Consider the following 13,178-nt stretch of genomic DNA (forward strand, 5'->3'; position numbering starts at 1 on the left):
ATGCCACCATAGCTGACTTTCATTATCTCTGGACAAATATGAAGAAATTGTAATTAACTACATAGTCATACTTTATTGATCCCAGAGGAAATTGGTTTTTGTTACAGTTGCACCATAAATAATTGAATAGTAATAAAACCATAGTTAAATAGTGATATGTAAATTATGCCAGGAAGTAAGTCCAGGACCAGCCTATTGGTTCAGGGTGTCTGGCCCTCCAAGGGAGGATTTGTAAAGTTTGATGGCCACAGGCAGGAATGACTTCCTATGACGCTCTGTGTTGCATCTCGGTGGAATGAGTCTCTGGCTGAATGTACTCCTGTGCCCAACCAGTACATTATGTAATGGATGGGAGACATTGTCCAAGATGGCATGTAACTTGGACAGCATCCTCTTTTCAGACACCACCGTCAGAGAGTCCAGTTCCATCCCCACAACATCACTGGCCTTATGAATAAGTTTGTTGATTCTGTTGGTGTCTGCTACCCTCAGCCTGCTGCCCCAGCACACAAAAGCAAACATGATTGCACTGGCCACCACAGACTCGTAGAACATCCTCAGCATTGTCCAGCAGATGTTAAAGGACCTGTGTCCTCAGGAAATAGAGACGGCTCTGACCCTTCTTGTAGACAGCCTCAGTGTTCTTTGACCAGTCCAGTTTATTGTCAATTCGTATCCCCAGTGCTAATGCTCCCACTAGATTAAAAGGACATAGCCGATGACTCAGTAACATTCACTGAGTTTAACACCAGCTACCAATGGATTTCTAACAATGTACCAAACACACTCAGGCTGAATGGATTGTGCAACGGAGCAATCCCACGTACACTGGTTTAATCCATGAGATTCGGCAGATGCTGGAAATCCAGAACAGCCCACAAAATGCTGGCAGAATTTGGCAATTCAAGCAGTATCTACAAGAAGGATGAAGGGTCTCAATTCAAGATGTTGACTGTTTATTCTTTCCACAGATGTAGCCTACCCTGCTGAGTTCCTCCTGCATTTTGTGTGTGTTGCTGCTTTAATCAGAAATGACCCCTCCAAGTTGGCCTTCTTATGCTATTCTCCTTAAACTTGACTTCATTCAATGCCCTCACTTGTACTCAGTTCTGTTCATTCAACAATGTGCTCAATGATGTGCACTAGGTTCTAGTTTAGCCATTTCAGAAAAATGGGATGGCAGATTATTGGAATTGTATTGCACGTGCCTAGTAGTCAGTAGTTTGTGCTAATCTGTAGCTTTAAACTAGTTATCCACAAATTCTATTATCTCTCAATTTATCTTGCCTACTGTATATTGTCAGGCCTAACGTGGCTGTCAGGAACAACTAAAGACCCTTGTTTCACAAACTCTGCAAACAGCAGCCTGAATCATGAACAGTGTGCAAACTACTAAGACAGAGGACCTGGTAAAACAAAGACATCAGACAAAGAAATGATACAAGAAAATAAATCATTTGAAAATAATTTATTGTTAGTCATTTTGCAAATTTATTCTAATTGACAACACAACGGTGTTGCCCAAACATGTTTGGGTGCAGTACTGATGAATGTACTCAAAGTTGCCTGCAAACAATTATTACTGCCCTTTTCTTCTAAACTAGTTCCACAGGCTTTGTAAACATGCAATGCATCTGAGGGACAAGGAGATAAAGAGCACTGGCTCACAAATGCAAAAACAAAATTAGAAGCGGACTGGGATGGCCCTTTTCTAGAGCTGATTTCCAAATTTTATGACAGGCCAAATGATTCTCCAACTAAGTATTGTTGCTGCTCCCACAAATACCAGGACAACCACACACCAGTTCAGAAGTGTTGATTGAGGATTTGACAGGATAATGGGGAGAATATCACTTCCTTTGAAAAGTACTGTGTGTTATCAGACAGCACGGTGGAGTTCCATACTGATATCTTGTGTGAAAGAGACTGCAGTACAATTCTGAAGGAAAACTGCAGCATGATCACCTAACCTCATAACCTTCGGTATGGCAGATATACAAGACAGAATCCATTAACATGAATGGTTGTTGAGGACAGGGTAGTTCAAAAAACAATTTAGATTAAAAAAAGGATACCAGAAAAATGCAGTGGGCACCAATGTACTAACACAATTTTCCTTGCGGTCAGAAATTGTCCATGGGAGGGTGGCATTAAGAGTCCAACACAGAATGCAGGCAAAGTCCTATCCTCCCTCTCCAAATCATTAGCAACAGAGTGGAGTTCCTAAATGATTCCTGAAACAAAACTAAAATTAAGAGAGGCAGAACAGGCCAGTAAACTTGCAGCCTTCACCAAATAATGCTGTCACTTGTGATCACAAAGGTTGGAGACAAGCTTGAAGCAGACATTTTGAAAAGCATGCCTCTCGTGTGATGACATCAAAGGGGGAATGATACCACAAATCCGTCTCTCACTAACAATGTCATAGGGGTGAGAGGTCACAAGGCACAGGGCACAGAAACAGCCTCCTTCACCCACTGAGTCCAATCCAACTATTAAGTGCGCATTAATACCAACCTGTTACAAATCCCAATTTTTTTTATTCTCTTCTCATTCACATGGGGTTGAGAGAAAAATAAATCAGCCATGTTCAAATGATGGAACAGTCTCAATGGGCCGAATGGCCCAATTCTGCTCCTACAATACCGTGCTAGAAACCCTAAGACTTTTGCACACCACTGTAGTAATTTTATGTATTGCACTGTACTCTATTGCAGTGTCTCTACTTTCTGCGAAGGCTGAGAAAAGTCTATCACCCACCCCCCCCACCCATCCTCACCACGTTCTACAGAGGTTGTATTGAGAGCATCCTAAGCAGCTGCATCATGGCCGGGTTCGGAAATTGTACCATCTCAGATCACAAGACCCTGCAGCGGATAGTGAGGTCAGCTGAGATCATCATCAGTGTCTCTCCTCCCGCCATCACAGACATTTACACCGCACGCTGCATCCTCAAAGCAAACAGCATTATGAAGGACCCCACGCACCCCTCATACAAACTCTTCTCCCTCCTGCCATCTGGCAAAAGGCACCGAAGCATTCGGGCTCTCATGACCAGACTATGTAACAGTTCCTTCCCCCAAGTCATCAGACTCTTCAATACCCAGAGCCTGGACTGACACCAACCTACTATACCCTCTACTGTCTTGTTTATTATTATTATTATTTATTGTAGTGCCTGCACTGTTTTGTGCACTTTATGCAGTCCAGGTCTGTAGTTTAGTGTAGTTTCTGTGTTTTTCTTATGTAGTTCAGTGTAGTATTGTTTCATGTAGCACCATGGTCCTGGAAACCTATGTTCTGTACCAGCAGTTATGGTTGAAATGACAATAAAAAATGACTTGACTTCAACTTGACTACTACCACAAGAAAAAGAATTTCATGACATATGAGAGTGGTGATAAATCTGATTCTATTATGGGTCTCTATTGTGGACTGAGAGATTATGGAACGGGGGCAGTGAGGGGGGAAAACAGGCAGGGAGCAAGAAACACCAGAGGAACATTCTGTAATGATCAGTAAACCAACTGTTTAGAATCAAGTTACCTTGTCTGGTGTCTCAGGACCAGGTGTGACTGCACCCATGCCACTCCCTGTCCTGGCATTCCTTCTTTACCACCTGTCCCATACCCCTCCACCCTCACTATTCCCAACATCCTTTGCTCCCACCAGTTTCACAAACACTCTCTCTGCTTCACGTTGACAAATACAGTAGTGTGCAAAAGTCTGAGGCACCCTAGCTATAGATGTGCCCAACACTTTTGCACAGTACTGTTTGTATTATGGTCATTCCCAAAAGTTCTCCCCAGATCCTGACACTCACCTACACACTGGCTAATTGATCTACCATTCTATACGTCACTCAGATGTGGAAGACCATCCATATAGTCACAGGGATAACATGCAAACTCCACAAAGATAGCACCAGAGGTCAGCTTTGAACCTGCAAGTACTAGACAAATGAGACAGCAGCTCTACTAGTTGTGTCATTGTGCTGCTAGTGGCAGGTGATAAACCTACAGTAGCTCAGCCCAAGCACTCCTCTACTGAGGTTCTCTAGATGCTTACTGATACAATCTCTCTTTAGAGCTAATCTGTTTTCAACAAGCAGTCATGGTAACAGATTCCACTTCCCTCCTCACTTTGTATATCCACAAGGTATCACAGGAAGGGGGGATGGGAAAGGATGAGAACATAGCTTCCTGCCTCACATTGACACCCATTTTTGGTACAGGCCAAGTAAAGAGGAACCACGCTGAAATATTCAGGTGACAGTCATATGGACCAGAGTTACAACAAGCCCCACAGCAATCTTGGAGGCCTTTCCTGAAAGGGCAGCAGTTGGGACATTGAATTCAGTACTTCACAATTAGACAGCGAGCTGGAATGAGGGCACAAGGAAGATCAGCTCTCTAGGCTGAAGAGCCTGATGCTCGTTAGCCTCAGGATTTGGGAACTGGGACCAACCAACATCAGTGAAATAGTACCAGTTGTCTTCTGCAGGAGGGAGCTGTGTGCAGAAATGTTGAAGATGAGCATTAAAACAGAAAACAAGGAGGTTACTAGGTTGCAATTCTTGTTCCTTTGTGGTCAACTATATCAACAGAACAAAACCATTCAGCTTTATCCACCACACCAAATCTAGTCTATTCATTTTCTCTCCAAAACAAAGATTGCAATGGGTTGAATTTTCAGTCAGAACTCAGGAAGAACCCAATTGCACCAAATTAACACCCCACCCCCCCTTTAACTTGCTCCAGATTCTGCACTGGCATACTGAACAACTTGGTATTGAAGCAGGCTTGAGACCTTTGTCCTGATCCGGAACTGTGGCTGCATGGATCCTGACCCACCACCGAGAGGGAACAAGCACCAATTTGCTGGCAGGACAGTGTAAAGTGAAGGCCTGAGAACAGGAGAAAAACTGGTCCTCATCCAACAGGCAAGTCAACCTGAGTTTGTATTGCAACAGTCCATCGGCAGCATTAATGCTTATCGTCACTGGAGGTATGCACTTAAAAGAAATTCATCTCCAATTATTTGCAGTCCTCGTGTAATCCAGCAGGCCAATACTGATCGTCCATGTAGTGACTGATTTCAGAGCTTGTGTCAGACACCTTGTGATCATGTTCTGTCCACAACTCGCTGTGAAGCTTCTCTTCCCACTGAACTTCAACTAGCTTGTACAATTGCATCGCAGCGCGGGCATCCTCGACAGAACAGTGGCCGTCCCTGCCAACCTGTCACAAAGGTGGAAGCAGATATATTAGGGACATTTCAGAAACTCTTAAGGTGGATCGATGAAAGAAAAACAGAGGACCTAGCAGGAGGGAACGTTTAGATTGATCTTAAGAGGAAGTTACAAAGTCGGCACAAGTTCCATAACACATAGAATACAAATTAGGTCATTCAGCCCATCGAGTCTGCTCCACCATTTGATCATGACTGACTTATTATCCCTCTCAAACCTATTCTCCTGCCTTCTTTGACATCTTTACTAATCAAGAACCTATCAATCTCTGCTTTAACTATATCCAATGTCTTGGCCTCCACAGCCATCTGTGGCCATTAATTCTACAGATTCACCATCTTTGGCTAAAGAAATTCCTTCTTATCTCTAACATCCTTCTAATCTGCAGCTGGTCCTGGACTCATTATCAGAAACATTGTTTGCTGAAGGGCCTGTACCCTTCTATGTTCAAATCAGCGGGGTGGAGTGACTTCCCTGACCACTGCACCACCTCCACCAGGTTATTCACCTTGGAGAGGTCCACACGTGCCAGCCCTCCCTCATCTTGACCAGCAGGTAACAGCAGCAGAAATTTCACCAAGGGACTCTGTTCCTGGGTGAGATTTACTGAGCACCCACAAGATACCCTTATCTACAGGACTATCTGTAATAGTCACTCAGGAGCAGAAAGTTTACATACATATGCCAACTGTTCATACCCAAGTATTTTTCTCTCTTTTTGCACTACCTATTTATTTTTTGTTTCTTCTTGAAACTTCGAGCAATATATTGTTGCGAAAAGAAATTTCACCATATACACTCAGTGGCCACTTATTTGGTGCATCTGTACACCTCATGAATGTAAGTATCTAATCAGTCAATCATGTGGCAGCAACTCAATGCATAAGAACATTTCTTTCCCATTCATAAAACACATTTCTTTCCCATTCTGATGTTTGGTTTGAACAAGAACTGAACCTCTTATGACATAAGTGGTTCATTCTTGTTCAAACCAAACATCAGAATGGGAAAGAAATGTGACCGAAGTGACTTGGACCATGGAATGATTGTTGATGCTAAACAAGGCGGGCTGAGTATCTGAAAGTGCTGATCTCCTGGGATTTTCACACACAAGTCCCTAAAGTTTATAGAAAATAATGTGAGAAATAAAAAGCATCCAGTGAGTGGCAGTTCTGTGAATGAAAATGCCCTGTTAATGAGCAAGGTCAGAGGAGAATGGCTGGACTAGTTCCAGTTGATAGGAATGCGACAGTAATACAAGTAACCACGTGTTACAACAGTGGTATGCCGACACCATCTCTGCACACACAACACGTTGAACTTTGAAGTGGATGGGCTGCAGCAGTGAAAGACCATGAACGTACAAAAATATGGGTTGATGGTCAGTATGGACATCATGGGCTGGAAAGACTGTTTCCCAGTTGTATGATTCTATGGCTGTAGAATAAGTGGCCAATTTGTTCCCCCAGAACTTTAATTGACAGGATGCAGTCACTTAGTTGAGTGTAATTCTATGCTGTTATAAAGTCCTCACTGATGTTATTTGACACAAATGACCATTTCACTATGTTTCAATGTACCTTTACATGAAAAGGTTTGTGAATTTTGCAATTACCTGGTTTTCTGCATTAATTGCTCATAAAATGTGGTCTGATCTTCATCTAGTTTACAATAATAAACAAATACAATCTACCTAAACTAAAAGCATACCAACAATTGTACTTTTCATGTCTTTACTGAACACATTGTTTAATCATTCACAGTCCAGGCTGGAAAAAGTACATGAACCAAACATTTCCTGTGCTGCTAATCAGACTTGCACAATGATGAGGAGGAATTATAGACCATTCCTCCATACAAAACTTCCAGTTCATCAGTATTTCTGGGATACCTTGTATGAACAGCCCTCTTCAGGTCATGGCACAGCACCTCAATTAAGTTAGCGTCTGGACTCTGACCTGACAACTGCAAAACACAAATTTAATTATTTTTAAACCATTCTGTTGTTGATTTACTCTTGTGTTTTGGATTACTGTCTTATGTATCATCCAACTTCTATTATGCTTCAGGTGACAGACTGCTACCCTGACATTCTCCTGTAAAACGTCTTGATACAACTTTGAATTCATTGTTCCCACAAGCTGCACAGGCCCCGAGGCAGAAAAGCAGCCCCAAACCATGATGCCTCTTCTACCATAATTCATAGTTGTGTTGAGGTTTTGGTTTTGGGGTGTACAGTGCCCTTATTCCTCCAAACATGGCAATGTGCATTTCTGCCAAAAAGTTCAACTTTTGCCTCAACTATCCACAAAACATTGTCCCAGAAGCATTGTGGAACATGCAGATGTTTCTTTGCAAACTTGAGATGCGCAGTAATGTTTTTTTTGGAGAGCAGTGGTGTCCTCTGTTGTGCCCTTCCATGAATACCATTCTTGTTCAGTGTTTTTCTTATAGTGGATACATGAACAGACTATAGTGAATTCTAGATTTCTGCAGGTCTTTTCTACTGTTACCCTTGGGTTCTTTTTCACCTCCTTCAGCATTGCACATTGGGCTCTTGGTGTTATCTTTGAAAGACCTCCACTTCTAGGAGAGTAGCAACAGTACTGAATTTCCTCCATTTGTGAACAATTTCTCTTACTGTGGACTGACAAACACTCAGGTCTTTAGAAATACTTTTACAGCCTTTTCCAGCTTCACAAATCTCTACAATTCTTCTTCTAAGGTCCTCTGAAAGTTGTTTTGATCAAGCATGGTGCACATAAACAGATCTTTCTGGAGAAGAGCAGGCTCTGTCAGTAATCTGACTTTGTGTGTCTTTTTTTTATATATAGGACAGGGCACCCCTCAACTCACACTTCCAATTTTATCGCATTGATTGGAACTCCTGACTCCAAGTAGCTTTTGTAGAAGACACTGCCCCAGAAGGTCAAATACTTTTTAGAACCTAGACCGTGGTTGTTTAAATGGTGTTCTCAGTATTGACAAGAAGTACAATTGTTTAGTGTTATTAAGTTTAGGCACATTGTGACTTAAATGAAGATTAGACCACATTTTATGAGTAATTAACGCAGAAAACCAGGTAATTGCAGAACTTTTTCTTGCAACTGTACATATGACAAATAAAGCTTTTTTCTTTACAAATCACAGGCGACTTTACAGTGTAAACAGGGACAAACACTGCAGAGTTTTGTAATTGATTGGCATGCTCTCATTCGGATGGTAAAGGTGGCCAAATCGTAATCAATCATCAACATGGATGGGATTGGATCTTCTAGACCAACTGCAGTAACAGCAGCATTAACAGAATCGCCTTACCACAATAAGACCTGTAACTCCATACCCACCTGTATGGATTTGCGCAGAAGCTGCTTTGCAAGATTCTTCAGGGACACAGAGTCTTTTTCAGCAAACCCAGCCATCTTCTTCAAAATTGGCATCTTGCTTGTATCTCTCGTTAGAGATCTTGGATGAAAATACTTCAGGGCTTTAAAATCATTGTGCAATGCATGGCCAATCACAATTTTACCTTTTAGGATCTTCATGATCTTGGGGAAAAGAAGCAGAACTTAATATTGTAACTACTGTGGTCAATTTTCACTCTCAGACTTGCATTCCCATCAACACAGTAAACCAATAGGGCTGCCAACGTATCGCAGCAGTCAGCGTAACACTTTAAAAATGCCAGTGATCAGAAGGTCAAGGTTCAATTCCCAGGGTTCTGTCTTGAAGAAGGGTCTCAGCCCGAAACATCGATTGTTTACTCTTTTCCATGGGTGCTGCCTGACCTGCCGAATCCCTCCAGCATTTTGTGTGTGTTGCCTTTGATTTCCAACATCTGCAGATTTTCTTGAGTTTAAATCCCACCACTGCAAGGAGTTTGTACATTCTCCGTTACTGTGTGGGCTTCCTCCAGACACTCCTGTTTCCTCCCACACAAAAGGGTTATGGTTGGTAAGCTGTGGGCGTGCTACGTTGGCGCCAGAAGTATGGTGACACTTGCAGACTGTCCCCAGCACCTACTCAGATTGTGTTGTTCAATGATGCAAACAACAGATTTCACTGTATGTTTCAATGTCCGTGTGGCAAATAAAGCTAATCTCTCTGATCTTTAAAAATCAACATTATACATCTCTACCTCTGCTGTTCCTGGGCCCAAATCCCGAAAGACCATAAGACATAGGAGCTGAACCAGGCCATTCAGTCCATCAAACGCACTCTGCCATTCCATCAAGGCTGATTTATTATCACTCTCAACCCCATTTTCCTACCTTCTTTCCAAAACCTTTGACACCCTTACTAAACAAGAACCCATCAACCTCCGTTTTAAATATACCCAATGACTTGGCCTCCACAGCCATCTGCAGCAATGAATTCCACAGATTCACCACCTTCTGGCTAAAGAAATTCCTCAGAATGTCCTTGTATTCTGAGGCTGTGCCCTCTGGTCCTACAGCCTCCCACTATAGGAAGGAACTGCCCTTCTAAACAACCCTAAAGCAAATCCATTAAGCTATGAAAATTGAAGCCATTTCTTCCAGCAAGTTAGTTGTTCCAGTTTTCAACAGCAGCTTTTTGTGAAGAACCAACTTCCACAACTGAACTGTTCCTACATCACGGAATACCCACCATGGAGGACAGTTACATGGAGCACTACCCCAAGAAAGCAGCATCCATCATCAAGGACCCACCATCTGGGCCATGCCCTCTTCTCACTGCTGCCATTGAGAAGGAGGTACACCAGGTTCAGGAAGTTATTACCCTTCAACCATCAGGCTACCGAACCAACATGAATAACTTCACTAACCTCAACTCTGACCCGATTCCACAACTGAACTAACTCACTTTCAAGGACTCTACAACTCCTGTTCTCAGTAGTATTTATTTATTTATTTATTAAAATAATAGGTATTTGCAGATTGTCTTCTTTTGCACATGGGTTGTTTGTCAGTCTTTGCATAGTTTTTCATAGATTCTGTTTTATATCTGTTCTACTGTAAATGCCTATAAGAAAATTGATCTCAGATATATACATACTTTGCTAATCAAATTACTTCAAATTAAGTCTTTCCCCTCTCACCTTAAGCCTATGCATACTAGTTTTTTTTTATTTTCAAACTAGGAAAAAGAATGAGACCCCCTCATATTATACACCTGTACAAGATCACCTCTCAATCTCCTATACTTGTCCTTTTGTATACTTAATGTTGGGAATTTCCTAATGCAATGCATCTGCGGTGCAGATGCAAGTACTTGTGGGCACGACAATTAACTTGATTTTGAACAAATTTGCTCTTCAGCTCCGATCCGACTAGGGGAAGAGTTTGTTCAAACTCAAAGTCTACTTCATTCTCTGGCCCAACATCAAAGAAGTCAGTAATTCACCATCCAAGTGTCAACCTGCAGACTGGTTTGCTAACAATGACAACATTAATAGTCACTGTGTTTTTGGCTCTTCCTATTGGTGTCATGCCTCACCAGTGCCCAACAAACAAATGGGATACATCTCTATGGCTCTCCACCAGATCTCCATAAAATATACAGTGGGGCACCAATGATCAGGGTTTAATTTTAAGGACAACACAAACACAAGAAATCTGTAGATGCTGAATCTCCAAAGCAATATGCACAAAATGTTGCAGGAACTCAGCAGGCCAGGCAGCACCTGTGGAAAAAGCAGTCGACGTTTTGAGCTGAGTTCCTTCATCAGTACTAGAAAGGAAGAGAAGTCAGAGTAAGAAAGTTGGTGGAGATGAGGAAGAAGTACAAGGTGGTAGGTGATAGGTGAAACCGGGAGAAGGTGAAGTATGGATCTGGGAAGTTGATTGGTGAAAGAGATAAAGGGCTAGAGATAAGAGAATCAGAGAGGACAGAAGACCATGGAAGAAATGTCTGTAAGCTCTCCATGTGACCGTGTGGGTTTCCTCCCACATTCCAGACATACGGGTTCGAGTTAGTAAGTAGTGGGCATGTTATGCTGGCATTGGAAACGTGGCTATAATTGCAGGCTGCCCTTAGCATATTTAAATGAACCTCTGAAAACCACACTGGCAGGATATTCCGGCTTTCCAAAGGGCTTGGAGTAGATTGCAGAAGTGATTATTTTTTCTGTACTCTCACCTCTCTCTGCGCAACATTAAACTCTAAGGCACTCGCCATGTGCTGCTTGCGTATTCCACTCCACCGCGTCCTGTAGTCGGTGATGGGGCCTTCTGGCCTCACGTACTTATCATAGATGACGTCACCCTGATAGTTAACTATGCTGCACCTGGCCACTTCACCCAGCCACCCACAGGGGCCCGTGCCCACCATCTCGCAGTCGATCGCCACGCACCTGGTGGCACTGCAGCAGAAGCCCCCCAACCTCATCCTGCGAGACATGGCAGCAGGTGACAGCAGGTCAAGGCCCTTGGGGGTGAGACGGTTTGCCTTGTGTTCTGGGGGGTCACTCTCGCTGGACTCCCCCAGCATTGTGGGTGTGATACTTCCCGTCATGGGCAGGGTTTGCAAGGCCCCAGCTACGATGGAGTAATTAGCAGTCACACAGGAGCCACTTGGCTGCTTGGTGTCTCCCTGCTGGAAGATGCAGCCACCTGGGCACTCTGGATGGTCTCCAGGTCCCTCCTTCTCTCTGCCCCGCCTGCGCTTCAAAAGCCCCCTTCGCTCCAGGTATGCTTTCCTTTCCAGGAAACGCTGATACTTCCTGCTCAGCTTCTTCTTGTGCCTGATGGTCCGACATTCACTACTCTGGCGGAGGGATCGAGCTGGGCTGCAGATCCCATGGAGCAGAAGCCTGGATACGGAGCTTTCCGGGAATGGGATAACAGCGTCGGCCACCCCTGGCATCCTTTGCTCATTTATCAGTGAGGTGAGAGTATCTGCTTGGAACCTAGACAGAAGAAAATAGGCCCTTTAATTCAATGGGAAATACAACAGTAATCTACCACAGAATGAACAAATATTCCTTTACCAAAGGAGATCCAGCCGTGAAAGACAGAGATAGAGTAAAGGAGCCAAAAGATCCATGTACAATTTGGGATTTTCAATTCCTTTGCTCTTCTGGATTTGCAAAGTCATCACATGGAGTCATAGGTAATGTTCATCAGTAAAAATATGAGATATTCTCCACAATGAGTCACAGAAATGCCTGTGGAGGGTTCAAAATGAAGCCCTGTTCAGCTGGGAGAATTCTCAGGAGACAGAGTTATGTAAGCCAAACATAAGCAGCAAATCACCACCCCCCCCCACCCCATGTCCCAATTCACACCACCCACCCTTCTGTGACCCCCAGCTCACTCCCCCACCTACCCTTCCATGTCCCGGTTCACTCCCACTCCATCCCCGTGTCCTGGCTTATCCCCCCACTCCCCCCATTTCCCCGCTCACCCCCCCCCCACACCCGCATCCTGGTTCACTCTCCATACCCCCCCCCCACTGTGTCCCGGTTCACTCCCCACTCCCACTTCCTTCCCCCTCTAGGTCCCCTACCTCCCTCCCCCCTCCCGCCCTTACCCCTTCCCTTCCCTTCCCTTCCCTACCCCCTACCCTTCCCCCTTCCCCCTTCCCCCCTCCCAGAGACAGAGCCGATTCAGCCCCTCCATTCCGTACCCAGCTCCTCACCAACAATCTCTCTCTGTCGCCGGGCGCCACGTGCCACCGTCTCTACTTCCTTCAGCCGGTGATTGGTCAATTGCTTCACGCAGTCCCGCCTTCGTCTTTACACATCATTGGTTGAGATGCCCCATATCCTCTTTTGATTCGGCTCTCTGACTGTCACAAGAAATTTCTCTCCCGTCGCAGGTTGGACATGTTGGGACTTGCCCGCTGTCCGGGAGGCGGTTCATCGCGCCGCTTAGCGACTGGAGGTCAAAGCTGCGGCTCGGCGCAGCGCCCAGCGGAGAGACGCCACCAGCGCCACCAAGTGCTG

The 13,178-nt window shown here is 44.2% G+C and overlaps 1 protein-coding gene across 3 annotated transcripts; it reads right to left on the minus strand.

Annotated features, from left to right (window-relative positions):
- Positions 1–380: 380 nt before the first annotated feature.
- On the minus strand, positions 381–12,918 carry LOC140209693 (apoptosis-enhancing nuclease-like). 3 transcript variants are annotated; one of them, XM_072278071.1, is made up of 4 exons: positions 12,872–12,918; positions 11,372–12,140; positions 8,599–8,799; positions 384–5,240 (listed from the first exon to the last, which is right to left on the minus strand). In XM_072278071.1, the coding sequence occupies exons 2-4, from the start codon at positions 12,095–12,097 to the stop codon at positions 5,037–5,039; spliced, it is 1,131 nt and encodes a 376-aa protein (XP_072134172.1). In that variant the 5' UTR covers positions 12,098–12,140; positions 12,872–12,918; the 3' UTR covers positions 384–5,036. The 3 variants fall into 3 exon arrangements, with proteins under 3 accessions (XP_072134175.1, XP_072134172.1, XP_072134174.1); XM_072278073.1 differs by having other exon boundaries at positions 12,860–12,905; XM_072278074.1 differs by lacking the exon at positions 8,599–8,799 and having other exon boundaries at positions 381–5,240.
- Positions 12,919–13,178: the final 260 nt, after the last annotated feature.

Source organism: Mobula birostris, chromosome 14 (assembly GCF_030028105.1).
Source record: "Mobula birostris isolate sMobBir1 chromosome 14, sMobBir1.hap1, whole genome shotgun sequence".
Lineage (NCBI taxonomy): Eukaryota > Metazoa > Chordata > Chondrichthyes > Myliobatiformes > Myliobatidae > Mobula > Mobula birostris.

Excerpts from the sequence above, each read along its gene's own strand:
- LOC140209693 (XM_072278071.1), bottom strand. The coding sequence starts at position 12,097 with ATGCCAGGGGTGGCCGACGCTGTTATCCCATTCCCGGAAAGCTCCGTA. Across the intron at positions 8,800-11,371 it reads TTAATGTTGCGCAGAGAGAG|ATCATGAAGATCCTAAAAGG; the intron begins GTGAGAGTACAG and ends CTTTTCCCCAAG. Across the intron at positions 5,241-8,598 it reads TTCTGCGCAAATCCATACAG|GTTGGCAGGGACGGCCACTG; the intron begins GTGGGTATGGAG and ends CCTTTGTGACAG.